The sequence below is a fragment of the Natator depressus genome, chromosome 1 (genome assembly GCF_965152275.1).
Source record: "Natator depressus isolate rNatDep1 chromosome 1, rNatDep2.hap1, whole genome shotgun sequence".
Lineage (NCBI taxonomy): Eukaryota > Metazoa > Chordata > Testudines > Cheloniidae > Natator > Natator depressus.
In genome coordinates, this window is record NC_134234.1 from 162,769,663 (window position 1) to 162,787,343 (window position 17,681).

Genomic DNA, 17,681 nt, shown 5'->3' on the forward strand with positions numbered 1-17,681 from the left:
TCCTGGGGCCGGTTTTGTTCAATATCTTCATAAATGATCTGGAGGATGGTGTGGATTGCACTCTCAGGAAATTTGCGGATGATACTAAACTGGGAGGAGTGGTAGATACGCTGGAGGGGAGGGATAGGATACAGAAGAACCTAGACAAATTGGAGTATTGGGCCAAAAGAAATCTGATGAGGTTCAATAAGGATAAGTGCAGGGTCCTACACTTAGGATGGAAGAACCCAATGCACAGCTACAGACTAGGGACCGAATGGCTAGGCAGCAGTTCTGCGGAAAAGGACCTAGGGGTGACAGTGGACGAGAAGCTGGATATGAGTCAGCAGTGTGCCCTTGTTGCCAAGAAGGCCAATGGCATTTTGGGATGTATAAGTAGGGGCATAGCGAGCAGATCGAGGGACGTGATCGTTCCCCTCTATTCGACACTGGTGAGGCCTCATCTGGAGTACTGTGTCCAGTTTTGGGCCCCACACTACAAGAAGGATGTGGATAAATTGGAGAGAGTCCAGCGAAGGGCAACAAAAATGATTAGGGGTCTAGAGCACATGACTTATGAAGAGAGGCTGAGGGAGCTGGGATTGTTTAGTCTGCAGAAGAGAAGAATGAGGGGGGATTTGATAGCTGCTTTCAACTACCTGAAAGGGGGTTCCAAAGAGGATGGCTCTAGACTGTTCTCAATGGTAGCAGATGACAGAACGAGGAGTAATGGTCTCAAGTTGCAATGGGGGAGGTTTAGATTGGATATTAGGAAAAACTTTTTCACTAAGAGGGTGGTGAAACACTGGAATGCGTTACCTAGGGAGGTGGTAGAATCTCCTTCCTTAGAGGTTTTTAAGGTCAGGCTTGACAAAGCCCTGGCTGGGATGATTTAACTGGGAATTGGTCCTGCTTCGAGCAGGGGGTTGGACTAGATGACCTTCTGGGGTCCCTTCCAACCCTGATATTCTATGATTCTACTTGTCTCCTTACTCCCAGCTAGAAATGCTTCTCAAAGGGGGGATAGGACTATAAAAAGAGGGGCAGATACCCCAAGTGGCCTCCTTCCTCTTTCTGACCATCGATTCGCTGCACTGAAGGACACTGCCGACATGCTACTGCCTCTCGTGGAGGTGGAGTTATTAAGCTGACAGGAGAGCTCTCTCCTATCAGCTTAAAGCATTTTCACCAGATGTGCTACTGCAACACAGCTACACTAATGCAGCTGTAAATTTCTAGTGTAGACCTGCCCTTAATGTCCACAACATTCTGTATTACCTCCAGTTTCTTGATGCACATTCTGATACAATGTAACTCAGGGTAAGTCTACACTACAAAATTAAGTCGACTGAAGTTACGTCGACTTACAGCCACCACAGTAATTACATTACTTTTGCATGTCCACACTATGCTCCTTGTGTTGGGGGTGCGCATCCTCACCAGGAGCACTTGCTCCGATTTAACTGTCAGCGTGGGGCATTGCGGGATGGCTTTTGAAAGGCAACAACAGTCGACATAAGCAACTCAGCGTCTACACTGACACTGCGTTGACCTAACTACATTGAGCTAAACACTATGCCTTTCACGGAGGTGGAGTTAAGTCAGTGTAGTGGGTGAGTTACATGGGTGGGAGCTACATTTTAGTGTAGACACAGAGTTAGGTCGAAATTAGCTGCCTTACGTTAACCTAACTCTGTAGTGAAGAGCAGGCCTCATTCAAACAGCTCTCTGCTCAACAGAAGCCTGGTCATATTCCCTGACAAAAATGAGTAACATTCATTAATCTGTTTATGTGAAGGTTTCAGATACCTCTGAAACTCTTGCCTTAAATTGAGTTTCACTATAACTTCTCTCTCACCTGAAACAGGATTCTCTCATTCGTACAGTACAACTCAGTTTAAGCCAAGAGTTTCAGAGATATCTGACACCTTCATATAATCAACGGATTAGTGAATGTTACTCATTTGTGTCAGGGAACATGACCAGCCTTCTGTTAAGCAGAGAGCAGTTTGAATGAGTTACACTGTATCAGAATCTGCATGAAGAAACTGGAGGTTACACAGAATATTATGGACATTAAGCAAATCATCTTACATTATTGCTGCACTGATCTTGTGTCCTTCATTTTGGTTTATTTAATCCTCAACTGAAGTTCTAAAATGAGACATTGGAGGTAGTTCTCAATGGTTCCCCTCACCCAAATTAAAATAAAATAAAGTTACAATAAACCCAACCGGAGTTTTAGGATGCATCAGGGTGGATAAACATCAATGATTTAAAAAAAAAAAAACAAATAAAAAATTGGATTTTTTTAAAATTTAAAATCAGATTTTTTTGATAAAATGCTTTGAGGAAAAAACCTATCTAAAGATAATTTTAATTAAGATACATTACAGCTCAAAGATATCTCGTCACGGAATAGGAATTATAAATTCTAATTCTACAGTAGGAGACAATATATTCATGTAATGTTTAAGAAAAGTTTTGTAAATGAGTTCTAATAGTTCATGGATTAGGCACCCAATCTTAACGGGGTTCCAGGGGTTTCTGTAGAGATTATTTAGGTTAATCTTTCTATCTACCCAATGGGACTCAGTGCTCAGTCTAGAAGATGCCATCAGAGATGATTAGTTTTGCAGTTCTCAAACTGTGGATTTGCATCTCCAGAGATAACAGGCTTGTTAACAGAAAAAAATTGTTTTAAATAAAATAAATAAAAGGTAAGAAATAACAGACATCAACCCTATCGTCACTCTGCAAATTTGTGTACACAGAGTCAATCCCTTACCTCTCTCCAAAAGTGCAGAGTTTCAAAAAGTTCAATGAATAGAAGATTGTTGGGGGTGGACTAGATCTGGACAAGGAAAAGAAGTCTGGAGATAAATGTGAGAGGGGAGGGACAGGCACTAGAAACAAAAGTCAAACTGTTTGAGCAGCATATTCCAGAAGTCTTAAGATCTTTGAGTGTAGCCTTCATTGATTTGAGTTCTACCATACCATTCTCTCACTAGAAGGGAAAACCTATAATGGCAGCAGGCAGGGCTGGCTCTAGGCACCAGCTAAGCAAGCTGGTGCCTGGGGCGGCGCTGCTGAAGGGGCAGCACTCCGGCTGTTCGTGGGGTGGCACTCCAGCAGCAGCCTGGCAGCAATTCGGCGGCATCTCTTCTGACTCAGGTCTCGCCGTCGGCGGCAATTCGGCGGCAACTCCCTCCGATGTTCCTGTTCTCTCTGGCGGAGTCGTATTCGGCAGGTTTTTTTTTCCCCCCCAGCTTGGGTTGGCAAAAAACATAGAGCCGGCCCTGGCAGCAGGCTGTAAGAGACACCCAGTTTGGGAATATTTTATTGAAGTTCCTCTACTTGTGGGTAAGACAGGCATGCGTGCAAAATACAAACAGTGCAACAAAGAAATGCAAGGCCTGGTTATCCAAACGAAACAGTGCCCAAAGGAACAAGTGTTCCTTCTCAGGAGGAAGCTGCGTTGATGATGAAAGGAACATGTAGGATCTTCAGGTTGATAAACTTTTTTATTTCATACTTCTTTCTTAAGGACTGCCCGTCTTCCTTCTGGACTATTCTTGAATTCTCACATTTGAGCTAAAAATATAGTTATTACTCGACGGTACTATCATTTTAGATGCAGTTGTGATAAAAAAAAAAAATCACTGAAATAGGCAGATCTTCCTTTTACAATTTCACCTTTAAAGTAGTACTGAGTGTCAGTGAATGCAATGAGGAATACTAAAGGAGTAGTAATGGTAATAATAATTAAATAACTGCATTGACTTATTTTGTTTAGAAGAATCCATCCTCAACATACAGGATTCTGAAGACTATCCATCTTTAAGATCACCATCATTTTCTATAGTTTCAGAGTTATCTGCCAAGGATAGTGTTTCAGTCACATCATGATTGTCACATAGCCACAGTATATCACCTGTAGCAAAAAGAAAAAAAAAACTCCATCATCCAGAAATAACCATAGATAAATTTGTGATAAGAACCAGCAGATTACAAAAAGGTACTTGATAAAAAAATTGCACGGTTTGTTTATGCAACAAACTCTCCTTTCCGTATGATTGAGAACCCACACTTCATTAACATGGTTCAGTCATTAAGACAAGGATACAGTCCACGCAACAGAGCGGATGTCGCAGGTAAATTGCAGGATAAAGTGTATGAAAGAGAAATTGAGCAGCGTGAAAAAGGTCTAGAGGGTAAAATTGTTAACCTGAGTCTTGATGGGTGGAGCAATGTCCACAATGATCCTGTTGTATGTGCTTGTGTGACAAGAGAAGAAGGGAATGTCTTCCTTACAGAAACAATTGATACATCAGGAAATGCACACACAGCAGAATACTTACAAGTAGCAGCAGTAAAAGCTATAAGAAACTGTGAAAAAAAAATTCAAATGTCTAGTATGCAGTTTGGTCACAGACAATGCTGCAAATGTATCCAAGATGAGAATAAATTATATAGAAGAGAGTCCCAAGCTAATAACATAGGGTTGAAGTGCTCATTTGATGCACCTCCTATCCAAGGACTTCATTGTTCCAGAAATGAAGGCTAACGTTATTGAAATTGCAAAATACTTCTGTAACAACCACTTTGCAGAAGCTGCTTGAAAAAAGTGGGAGGAACCAAACTAACTTTCAGACAAGATGTGCGATGGAAGTCAGGAGTGGACTGTTTTGAGCACTATATCAAGAACTGGTCTAATCTGATGACAGTTTGTGAATAAAATCGTGAAAAAATAGATGGCACTGTCACAGCTGAAGTTCTCAACATTGGGCTTAAGAGAAATGTTGAACACATGCTGAGTACCCTGAAGCCTATTTCTGTAGCCTTGAAAAAAATGCAGGGAAATAGCGGTTTTATTGCTGACACTATTGAAATTTGGAAGGAACTGAGTGAGATCTTAAAAAGAGAAATATGCAATGACAGAGTTAAATTACAAGCATTAAAAAAAATGAATGGGACAAACACTATCGCCAACTCATTTTCTTGCAAATATTCTCAATACTCGGTACCAGGATCAAACCTTAACTCCTGAAGAAGAGGAGTTGGCTAGGACATGGACATCCAGCAATCACCCCTCCATAATGCCAACTATAATAAACTTCAGAGCTAAGGGTGAACCATTCAAGAACTATATGTTTGCTGATGATGTTTTAAAGAAAGTCACACCAGTGAACTGATGGAAGTCACTTAAGCACTTGGTTCAGAGTCTGTTGAAGTCATAATTTCACTTTTAACAGCAGTAGCTTCTTCTGCAGGTGTAGAAAGAATATTTTCTTCCTTTGGACTAATTCATTCCAAATTGAAAAATCATTTGTGTCATAAGTATAAAGGGAAGGATAACCACCTTTCTGTATATAGTGCTATAAAATCCCTCCTGGCCAGAGGCAACGTCCTGTTACCTGTAAAGGGTTGAGAAGCTCAGCTAACCTGGCTGGCACCTGACCCAAAGGACCAATAAGGGGACAAGATACTTTCAAATCTTGAGGGGGATGGAAGGGGGGAAGGCTTTTGTTTGTGCTCTTTGTTTACGTGGTTGTTCTCTCTTGGGACTGAGAGAGGCCAGACAGAAATCCATCTTCTCCAACACATCCTAATCCAAGTCTCCAATATTGTAACCAGTATAGATAAGCCAGGCAAGGCAGATTAGTTTATCTTTTGTTTTATGTGAATTTTCCCTGTGTTAAGAGGGAGATTTATTCCTGTTTTCTGTAACTTTAAGGTTTTGCCCAGAGGGGGATCCTCTGTGTTTTGAATCTGAATACCCTGTAAAGTATTTTCCATCCTGATTTTACAGAGGTGATTCTTTTACCTTTTGTTTTTCATTGTTCTTAAGATCCAAGGGTTTGGGTCTGTGTTCACCTGTACAAATTGGTGAGGATTATTCTCAAGCATTCCCCAGGAAGGGGGGTATAGGGCTTGGGGGAAGACGTCTCCAAGTGGGCTCTTTCCCTGTTCTTTGTTTTAAACGCTTGGTGGTGGCAGCATACTGTTCAAGGACAAGGCAAAGTTTGTACCTTGGGGAAGTTTTTAACCTAAGCTGGTAAGAATAAGCTTAGGGGGGGGTCTTTCATGCGGGTCCCCACATCTGTACCCTAGCATTCAGAGTGGGGAAGGAACCCTGATGGTTTGGGACCTGAAAAAGCAGGAAAGCTTGTTTTTCTTTTCCAGATTATGAACAAACACGAAAACGAAAGTGAAGACGACTGAGTTAGCTGCAGAAGCCAATATTAAGTTTCTCATGTTGAACTGGCTGACATAGTAGTTTCAATTTTTTTTTAAAAATATTTCATTTAACTATTTTAGTGAAACAATTTTAACAAAAACAAACCTGATTTTAAAAAACTTGAATGTTTAGCTAAATTCAAAAATTCATATGCTTGTTTTGTTAAAATATTATATGTTTGCTGTTGAAGAAAAAAAAAATCCAGAATACATAACGTTAAATTGTTTTAGTTAACTAAAACAACAAATGTCTGTCTGGTGATATTCTCCTCCTAATACAGCATGGCAAGAAAATCCTCTAAATATTAATGATTAAGCTGTTGAATTGGAGATAGTTCACCTCCCAATAACTTCATAAATATCTTCAGCTGCCTTTGGTAAATGAAATAACCAAACAATCATTCATTTTTTGATATAGTTGTAAAACTAATCTGAAAAGTTTTCAAAAATCAATCACTTTAAAAGTGTAGAGTGTGTACCTTCTAAAACTGAAACCTACATCTATATCTGAGTTGTGAAGAATATGTATTAAGGTTATAACAGCCAACAAGAATGCACTTTTATGTAGAAATCCATGATTAAATTGAGTCTTCCTGACTAGCGATTTAAATCAATTCCACCCTGGGATGCATATTGTTATATTTTCCTACAAATGTCTAACACAATAAAAATTTTAAGGGTCTCCTCTTCACAAAATACGTATCTAACCTCCTTTAACTTTAAGGGGCATTGTGTGTATACTGAGGGGAGAAGAGATCACCTAAACTGGAATTATGTATTTCTTCTAAATATTCACAGATTTCTTACACATACTTGCACTGAACATGGGTAATTTCAACTCACAAAGGGACAAGGCCCTCCTCCACACTGGGAAACATTTCATATTAACTTATTTTTAAAGATGAAGTGACCAGGGAGCAGATGAGGCAAAATGTGATTACAAACCTCTTAGAAACATAAAACACTACTTAAACGTACGTTTCCTCCCTTCATTCTGGACAGTCTAAATCAGTGGTTTTCAACCTGTGGTCTGTGGACCTCAGGGGTTCTGCAGATTATGGTTAAGGGGACTGCAAAAGGTGACTACAAAAATAAAGTTTCAGATCCTAGAAAAGGCATTCTATTTTTCTGATAAATCAAAATTATCTGAATATCCCCACGTGCAGTCAAAACCTGGAAGCATTGTTGTTACCACCGAAGCCCAGTTTAGTGTCCTTTCTCACACTGTGTCAAATGCTGTGCCAAACACATGCAACATTTATAGCTGAATTCTGTACAGTCAGTTTTCAGTCTAAGACTTCTGTGGTAGGGGTCTACAGACCACAGATTGAATTTCCAAACGGATCTGCACCTTCATTCAATTTTTAGGGGTCCGCATATGAAAAAAGGTTGAAAACCACTGATCTAAATGGTCCTTGGCTGTAATATTAAACCAACCACAAGAGGTCAGCCTTAGGCTAAAATTTAGAACAAATCCACATGGCTTCTGTTTTGCATTCTTAACAGTCTTGAATAGAATTTACTTACTTATTTATTGAATTTAGGAATGGGGGGGGGAGAAGGGGAGCAAACATGCAAAACAAAAATATTCAGTTTCTAAAGCACCCACATAATTTGTAAAACAAGGTTTTAAAACCACCACCATATGGGTAAACGACTAAAAAGAAGGAAAAAAAACCAAAAAACACACTACAAAAGATGAGCCTGGGAGCTTAAATTAATTACTTTGCTAGACACTAAAAATCAGGGACTGAGTAGAGAGACAGGATTTATGGTTTATTAAAATATATAACCCACTAACAAGCCCTTCAACTGCCCTTCTCCGCCTCTTTCTTTCCTCATCGCTGGAGGTGGGTTAACGGGCCACTTCACCTTGAATAGTCCCTTGAAATGTGTGTCAACTACTTATGCCACACAATCTGTTCTATCTTGTATTTAGCTGTGACACCGAGTACATTCGCCAGACCTCAAGAAGAGCTCTGTGAGCCTCGAAAGCTCGTCTCTCTCACCAACAGAAGTTGGTTGAATAATAGGTATTACCTCACCCATTGTGTCTCAGATATATGGCTGAGCTTTTGAATGCTTCCTTTAAAGCATTCTGTTAGAACATATCAGATGGGTAAGATTTCATCATTTACTAAAGAGTGACACCACTCTAACTCATTCTGAGTAGTGCCACAGAAATCAACAGAAACAGATGAAGTAAGGTACTAGGTTATGTCTATGCTAACTAGGGTGACCAGATGAAACGAAGAAAATATCGGGACACATGGGGGAAGCAAAAAAAACATACAAACAAACAAAAAAAACAAATGCCGAAGCGGCCAAAGCCGCAATATCGGGACAAATGGCATCCCGACCGTGCATCGGTCGGGATGCGGGACAAAGACCTAAAAATCAGGACAGTCCCAATTTTATCGGGACGTCTGGTCATCCTAATGCTAACAGAGTATATGCTGGCATAGCCCCCTAGATGCAGCGTACACTGACAGGAGTTCCACCTGTATAAGGAAACCACATCCCCAAACAAGGTTAGTTATGCTGTTAGAAGCCCTGTTCTGTTAGCACAGTTGCATTTACATAGGGAGAGGATTGTCAGCATAGCTATGTCACTATGGGGTGTGGTTTTGTCACACCCCTGACATACTTAGCTATGTCAGTAATAATTGAAAGTGTGGCCCAGTCCCTATGCAGTGTGGGAGAAGGTTGTGGAATTAAGCCAACTGAATGCTGAATTAGTTCAAGTCGCATTACGTCACTATTTACACTCACTTGAATTACTGCTCAGTTTGGTCCAAAGTCCTTGGTAGCAGATTAATCAACTTTTGCAGTTCATTGAGGGTTTGAAATGATAGTCAACCACACAAGCAGTTTATCACAAGTGAACTAAAGTAACCAAAGATGACATAGCTTAAATAGATCATACCATGCAGCTGCTAAGACTCATATCTATTATTTTGCAACATATACACTGCACCTGGGTTCTTTTAGCTTGCGCGCCTAATAACCAGCATTACCCCATATATTCACTTCAGGCAAAACCTGTGTAACACTAACACAGCCGGTTAACTATCCAGGTGCATGGGTAAGAATGAGGAACTGCTGTCAGAAGGTTCACATGCATTAATCAGAAGAGTTGCAAGCTTCTTGGGGGTCTTTGATAGACAGAAGGCTCTTCTGGAAGGCTTACTTAATTATTTTATGTAGAATACAAATATACAAACCTCCTTCAGATGTTGTGGAAAAGAATAGGTAGGGCAGAAGACATATCTGGTCTGTCGATAGATATAGGAAGAGGTAAAGAAACAGGCAGGAACCGATACTAGAACCACCAACATTGACACTAGAAGAACAGTGACAGTTATCCACACTGGAGTTACACCTGCAAGAGACCACAAGAAGAATTCTTCTTAATCTGATTATTCTTTATTATTATTATGAATAAACAAATTTTCAGAATTTAATTCTCGTAAGCGAATAAAATATTTTTTCCTCCACTTTTTCATATTAACAACTATTTTGGTGAATGAACAAACATTCTTCCTTTTGGGAACGAAAAATACGTATCAACTTTGTTTTTACTTCAACCACTCAAGACATTCTTACTAGATAAGTTTAACCTACAGCCATGATATGTAAACATTTACAGAAAGAAAAAAATTCTAAGTAAATGCAGGGAGGGGGAAAGGAGGGTAACATGTAAACTCGCAGTATACTTATTCCTGGATGCTTCAAACCAGAGCACTGAATTCTGTTTCTCTCTAAAGGAAAAATGAAATAATGGTAACAAAAATGACAACTAATTTGGAGGTGGTGGTAGTCCAAAATTCCTTAACTTCCAAAATATTGTGTCTTCTAAAGCTTGGTTTCATACACGGGGTTGTCACAGCATGTGATACGAATAAACATTGATCAAGGTATCACTTTAAAGCTGTCTATGATTGTTAAGCAGCTGCTTACTAATTAATCTGGGACTGCACTTTTCCTTTAAAATGGAAACACAAAGCTCTCTTCTAAAAGGTGGCCACCTGACTGATGGTGGCTATGGCCACCATAAGTAGCTATTCCATAAATAGCTATTGAGGTGGAGTGGTTGGAAATTGGAGCGTTCAGCCAGTTTCCACTGTGAAGTTAGTGCTATAAATAATTAAAGACTGGAATCTTGATTAGGCATTGCAGAGGTTACATTGGAGAATTTTTTTATGATTGGTACTTACTGGTATAGTTGCATAAAAATAAAATATTTAAACAAAGAAACTAGTTGTTTATATTGAGAGTCGATAATAATGGTAGCTTTGGATTGCACCCAGAGAAAAACATCTTAGGTACAATCTTAGTCCCACTGGAGACAATGGCAAAACTTCCATTGACTTCAGTGGGACCAGGAATTCACTCCTTTGGAAGATGTACCTTGACTAATAAATTGCATGCTTTTTGTAACCATGAAGAAAACTGATTCTCTTGCATGCTTGCCTAAAGATTTTAAACACGAGAACAGAAAAAGAAAGCATGACTGAGCTCCATCCATTTAAAAAAAAAAAAAATTCAACAATGTAATTGTTACAAAATGTAAACAGAATCAGACTTTGCAATATAGGGCCAAATTCTACTCTCAGCTATACCTGTGGAAGCCAAAGGGTTCACAAACAAACGTAAATTGGCTTATGGGTAGATGAAGTTTACGCCTGCGCAGAGGGGCCAGCACAAGGCCTATGCACCACTTAAATCTTGCTTTGAAGAGCTTTAGGGGTCCATGTGCCTCATATGGGTCCTCTGCACTGGAGTAAATTTCATCTGTTGTGTATCTTACTATTTGTAGTTATAAGAGACTGAATTAAAGCTCTCCTTTTTTCTGGCATGAAGGTTTCAAATTTTTTGCAAATTAGAGATATGCTTGGATATCACAATGAACAATACAGAAGTAACAAAACATTTCTGAAGGTTTAAATGCATGTTTTTGTTTCTTTTATGTCAAACAATGAGTGCCTTACAGTGTTTCATAATTAATCAGGATGTTTATAATGTACTGGTGTGTTAGCTATTACCATTATCAGTTGTCCTATCACAGAACTCCTCACTCAGTTCTCCTGTTTTGTTCCATTCAGGAATAACCGCTTGAACTTGAAGGCAATATATTGTCCAAGGGTCCAAACCAGATAATATTTCAGAGTTATATTTAGTATCTGTGGTTACAACCTGTATCAAAAAGAATACAGAAAATTCAAAGGCAAATTCAAGTTCCAATAAATGAACAAACTACAGCTTCTAGTTACAACTCCATTTAGTAGTCTTTGCATTTGTAGCTGCACTATGAATTGGATTTACACAGTATCTAGTTCCTGAAAAAGTGAAAGTTTAAAATATCTGCTGTTAAAACAGTTTTGTAGTTTTCTGTATTACTTACTAAAACAAGAATCAAAGAAAAGTTTCCTTTTAAGAATTACTTAAAAAGGACACTGCAAATATTAAAATTAATCAGCTGACTTCAAATTCCTTTCTATTTTAGAACATCCTATTGATGGTGAAAATAATCACTTTCCAAAACAAAAGCTGTAACAGCATTGAAATCCTAGCTCCTAAGCTGGTTGACCAACAGGAAGTGGGCTCTAAGTTTCTTGTGATCAGACTCACAGGTAGTCTCCTTCCACTATACCATAAAAGAATTTTCCAAGAGAAACACTGTAACAAAAAGAGGGACTCTACAGCTATTATATAAATGTGCACAGAATTTTAAATAGCAGTATTTTAAAAAAATCATGCAACTAACAAAACCAAACAAGTATTCATGCAACACACTCTATTTAGGGTTATATATGAAGACCACTCATACTTTAGCTACTGTAGACTGTGACACACTGCCTGCTTAAAACAGCTGATCAATGTATGTACTTTGTGTGCAATTGTTCACAGCACTGACTTTTTATCTTCTTCTGGGTGTGTTTAATGGTATTGGTCTTAAGAGTATAAATCCTTATATGGTTAAGGAGGTGCTACCAAAAGAGATTGCCTCTCTCCCTGTGCAACATCACACTAGGTGACACCAGCTAAAAGTGCGGTTATTTATAGACATGGCTTACAGTAAACTAGGACACATTTTTTTTGTAGGTGGATCTTAGGAGACTTGGTTGCTGTGAGGGAATAAATATACTTGAACAAACTATCCAAGTACTAACTTAAAAAAAAAAAAAAAAGAGCTAATGAAATCCCATTGTCCGGCACTTCTTGGAAGCCTCTTTAATCACTGAGGGAATCTCCCAGGTTTGCACTCTAGTACTGGAAGCAGAGTATTCTCAGTGAAATCTCCTTTTGGGTAACTTGCTTCCTTTGGCAGTTTGCCGAAGGTTGCTTGACCAGGTATGGACTCACTGACTTTCCCTACAGAACAAACACTCTTTTCCCCCTCTTCCTCAATTATTTGTGAGCTGGGGCTAATAAGGTGTTTGGGATGAAAGATTCCTTTATTTCTGGAACTGCATATTAAGTACTAGACTGGGAATTGTGAAGGATACCTAATATGAATCAGAAGTGCAGCTGCACCAAAGTCTTCATGTATAAAAATTTCCTGTGTTGTACAGAGATCTAGTTATTCCCATTGATATTGATAGAAATTTCTGTCTTTCTTGGATCAAAAGTAAGATTCTATGACACTATAATTAACCTATTATTTATTTAAAAAAAAATGTCCATGCATATAGTGTGGTGGAATCTGTGGGGCTGTGGAGCATGCCCACCTCTGGGACAGAATGTCTGTCTGGCTTAGGGGAGGGTGACCATAGTGGAAGTGAGTAAATAGATTATGTCTGATGACAGGGAAGATGGTAGCAGGAGAGAGACTGACCCTATGGCAGCAGCCATGTTAAGCATCCAAAATCCAGTCTTTTTTCAAGCCAGTATTGTACAATAGATCATTCTAGCAAAACTGCTTGAATCACATATGATTTGGTTGCAGAATAGCTATTCATCATATCCCTAGATATTACCTATGTAGGCACTTCTAAGTTACATTTGTTTTTTTGTGCATTGGTACTGTTGTGATGATTGCAGTATATACCACTGAAAAAAATAAACATTGATGCATAAAGGGAATAAACCCTCATAATTTAATAACTATTTCTAACTATGGAAGGATAATTTATGCCTATTTAATAGGTGGTTACTCATTTCTCTGCCAGCTTGCAGAATGCAGGTTGTGACAATTACAAGTTCCTGATAACATTGTAAATTTCAGAGATCTTGTTTTTGCTTCAGCAATGTTAAGTCTCAGAACATTATCAATATCGTATTATAACTAGAAATGCCTGTTCAAAGCTGCAGCTGTAAAACAGTTACACAATAGTCAGTTGAGCAAAAGTTACCTCTTCACTATTGCTTTTTTCCCAGTATAGCACCCTGTAAGCCCAAGAGCCATAATATTTCTTTAAAGGCCACTTGTCCGACCCTTGTACAACAACAGGGCCTGTGAAATCTACATGCAAAGATCCGGATTCAGATTTCACTTTTACGTCAGGTGGTCCAATGATTGCTAAATGAGAAGAAAGGAGGAAAAAAAAAGATCACAAAAATATGATTTCTCACGCTGTTCTCAGATTGATATTTTTATATGGTATACAGCACTACACCTAATTACTATCATAATCTTATTTACTTGAAGAAAAAACTCTTTCACCTCAAAGAATCAAGGATAAATAAACTCTTCATTCACAGATGTGTCAAAGTGAATTTGTCTTTACATTTTAATAGACTATCTTCCATTGCTGTACACAGTATAATTGTAGCTGTGTTGGTCCCAACCACAGAAGTTGGTCTAAGAAAAGATATTACCTCACCCACTTGTCTCATTTAAATAGAAGACATTTTTGCTGTCTGTGCCTCTTCCACTCACTAAGCCACCCCTCAGTTCTGTCCTGCCAGCTGTTTTCACTAATGGAAGAGGTAAGAATACTAAGGAACCCGCTCCCAGGGCATCTTATTGCCTGCATATCCCCATGGAGCTGCAGCTCAGAGACGTCAGACTTCGCCGAGGAAACTTTCTGGTGAAGCATTTTTATTGCTCTCCTCATTGCAACTCATTTGAGAAACTGCAATTATTTTTTACATCAAAAGGATATATTTTTATATTTTGAAACTGGCTACTTTACTATATTTTTGTTCCCCCAAATATCTTAGTTTAGTGAGTACTTTAGTCCTCAGTTAGGTTGTGTCTACAATGAACTCTTTCATAAACTCTCCCAATGTTCCACCTGAACCACTGTATGGGTGCTTCTCATCTAAACCTATACTCAGGTGGTAAAAATGCCGATGGTCAGTTTACACTAGCACTCCAAACATTGCTACCAACAGTGAAGTTACACCAGGGCTACAGCATCAGTGGAAGATTTTAAGAAGCAGCTCAATGTAGACAAGGCTTTGCATTTTTCCAGAAATTCAAACCAGTTATAAAAACATCTCTGGCTGTGGCAGCCTTGGTTACACGGTAATTCCAACTGGTTAAACCAGTTTAAAGTTATGGAAAAATTTCCCAATTGGTGACTCTGATGTTCCTAGGCTGCACCCATACATTAGGGTCTGTAATTTCTCAACAACAACAACTCTGTTGGTGGTAATGCTGGTGGAAACTGTAAGATACACATATAATACACCTGGTTAGGTGCTCTGAGCAGTATTAAACAATACGGTGGTAAAAATGACACAGTGATTAAGAGTCCTATCTACATTGCAGATTTCACCAGTGCTGCTCCCTCAATTAGTTTTATACATAGACTCTTTAGTCCAATTATAAATTGGCTTTTGAAGGTCAGTGTTGCTTAGAAGTTAACTCTTCCCTTGAAATGTGAATCAAAATCCTGTTTTCAATGCAATTCATAAAATTCTGACTTGTTAATGGTTTTGTTCTCTGATATGGGGGTTCATCCTAAGTACTACTCTTTCTGTCCCCAAACTCTCATAGTATTTGTTAAATACTTCAATTTTCTATGTTGTAGTTCAGCTTTTCTGGTCGGACAGTTTTAATTCTCTCCAAGTTAAGCTTTGGAAAAAACACAAACCCCCAAAACATGCTCTCATTTTCCAAATTTCTTTTTCTTCCTTAAGTATTACATTTGCACTAATGTATGCAACTAACCTTCCCCTTGTAAGCATTTTCAGATTTTCTATAGAGTAACTGGTCATATGTTTCTTGTTCTACTGTGAGAAATTTCTCTCAATTAATACTTTAAAAAAAGACTTTAAAGCATTGATCAGTTTAAAGTCCTTCAAGAGTTAGTGCATGGATATGGGAGTGAGTTTACAGAGAGATGTCCAAGTGAAGAGATCAAAGAGCAATGGCCAGCACATCTTATGAATTTGGAATTTAATATGGAAAAATTATGTCATAAACACTGTCCTGATATAAACAATTGCACTGGGAAAGTGAGACTGGAAACTTAAACTCTGAAAACCAAGGACTAGAAAGGTTAAGCTTTAAGTAAATTCAAACCAAGCCAGAGAAGAAGGGAAAACTAAGAATTGTTTCTAGAGGTAGAGAAACCAAAGAGGCCTCTTGCATAGCTTCCCATTGACATCTGTGCAGTGGAGAAATAGAAGTTTTGGATAGTCTGACAAAATTAGTGCTTGCTGATGGATGAAATAATTTTGAGAATGCATTGACAAAGATCCTGTTCCCCACAAACTCAGACAACAGCATGCTGTCCAAGATCTCTGCTATAAGAAAGTGATGAAGTGCCAAGTTTGACCACCTTTCACACAAGACAGCAAACATGGTACCTTCAAAATGATTTTTTTTTTAATTGAAGAGTAAACTTTTTTCCCCTTGAACATGTCCAAATATAGGAGGGAGGTGGAGGGGGGAGGAGAGTTAATTTTTTTCCCCCTGGCTTAGTAACAAGAAAGTAGCTGAACTTATTTAAATATGTAGGAAGTCAGAATCCTTGGAGGTAAAGCACTCCTGCTCTAAATATTTGTATGCAATATTTTTTTAGGGGGGGAATATATATATATAATGTGTGTGTGTGTGTTACAATCCCTAAAAAGATGTCTCAGAATGGAAGAATAGTCAGTGATGACCTACATATACTTTTGATTTTACTACATTTTCTGTACTCCTGGGGGAATTCTGCACCACTTCCCTTGTGCATAATTAATTAGCCATTAATATTTTTAATTTTTTTGCACAGAAAAAAGCTTCTACCAGGAAGTTGCTGCACTTCTGCCTTTTGCCTACCGGAGGGCATTGTGGCAATAGAACAAAGCAGCAGCTCCTAGCCAATTAGGGAAGAGAAAGAGCCTGCCTTCTTCAAAGCGCCTGTCAGGCCAGGACAGGAGATATGGGAAGACAGACAGCATGGGGCTGCTGGGTGGTCAGACAGGGGCTCATAAGGGCTAGTGGGGGAAGACAGACTGGGGCATGGGCTGAATGGGAGTGGAGGCACAGGGCCACATAGGGACAGGAGGGTGGCTGGGTGGGGGAACAGAAACACATGGTGACAGGGAGGTGGGTTCAGGGCTGCATGGGGATGGGGGGAGTGAGTGTCTACGTGGGGATGGAGGGACACATGGATGGGGGTGCAACACATGGGGGTGCAGGGAAACATGGGGCCAGGGCCAGGTGTGCCTGACTGAATGGGAGAGGCTAGGGATCAGCCAGGGTCTACATGCAGGAAGCTCCTTAACAATCCCTCCCTGCCTCCCACAAAAACCTGTTCCATACTTTTCCCACCCATACCCAACAGCCCTCCAAGTTCACACCCAGGCTCCTTCCCAGCAATTACTTCCCTCTCCCTCAGCTCCTCCATTACCCCTGATTCCCCCAAGCCTTTGCACTGCTACTGAGGGGTGCAGGAAATACATTTCTGTATTGTAGTTTAAATGAATTATTACTCAGTTCTCAGTTCTGTATTAATATGCCTAGTAAGGAATCTATTTGTCAAAAAACATTTCCTGAATCTTTTTTGTTGTCTGTATTGTTACAGACATACTTGCTGACAGGTATTTTGAAATAAATGACCAAAAATAATTGAAACTTGTGTTATTTTGACAAACAAAATATGCAGAATTTTGCAGAATTTGAAAATATTGTAAGCAGAATGTTTAATTTTTTGGTGCAGAATTCCCCCAAAAGTATTTGTGAGAGCAACTCTTCTCTTCCCAAAAAGTATACCAAATAGGACTCGGATATTTCATACTTTACTTAAAATAATTTGCAAATTTAAAACTTACTTATTCAGATTAATTGCAATTTTATTTAATTAACAGTTTGCTATTAGTGGGCAAAAGTTTCCCGTGTAGGGGAAGCCTTACTGTCATCGAGTGGCTTAAAGATGGTGTTCACCCAGTCTGACTCTTCGTTCTCTGATTCAGCTCTGACTCGCAAGGTGTAGTTTCCATATACAGACAGAGAAGAGAAGTCACACTCCGTGATCACAATGTTCTTACACAAATTCCTGTTATAAAGACTGCTGAAGAGG

The 17,681-nt window shown here is 39.1% G+C and overlaps 1 protein-coding gene across 3 annotated transcripts in view; it reads right to left on the reverse strand.

Annotated features, from left to right (window-relative positions):
* IL10RB (interleukin 10 receptor subunit beta) overlaps positions 1–17,681 on the reverse strand; it is a 29,030-nt gene that overhangs the window by 4,227 nt on the left and 7,122 nt on the right. Inside the window, exons 3-7 of one of the 3 annotated variants that reach the window (XM_074970620.1) lie at positions 17,515–17,672; positions 13,575–13,741; positions 11,265–11,415; positions 9,444–9,601; positions 3,342–3,913 (exon numbers count right to left, since the gene is read on the reverse strand). In XM_074970620.1, coding sequence (XP_074826721.1) covers positions 3,878–3,913; positions 9,444–9,601; positions 11,265–11,415; positions 13,575–13,741; positions 17,515–17,672 — 670 coding nt within the window. In that variant the 3' untranslated portion in view covers positions 3,342–3,877. Of the gene's footprint in view, positions 1–3,341; positions 3,914–9,443; positions 9,602–11,264; positions 11,416–13,574; positions 13,742–17,514; positions 17,673–17,681 lie in introns of those variants that run through there. The other 2 variants (XM_074970611.1, XM_074970603.1) reach the window with 2 other exon arrangements.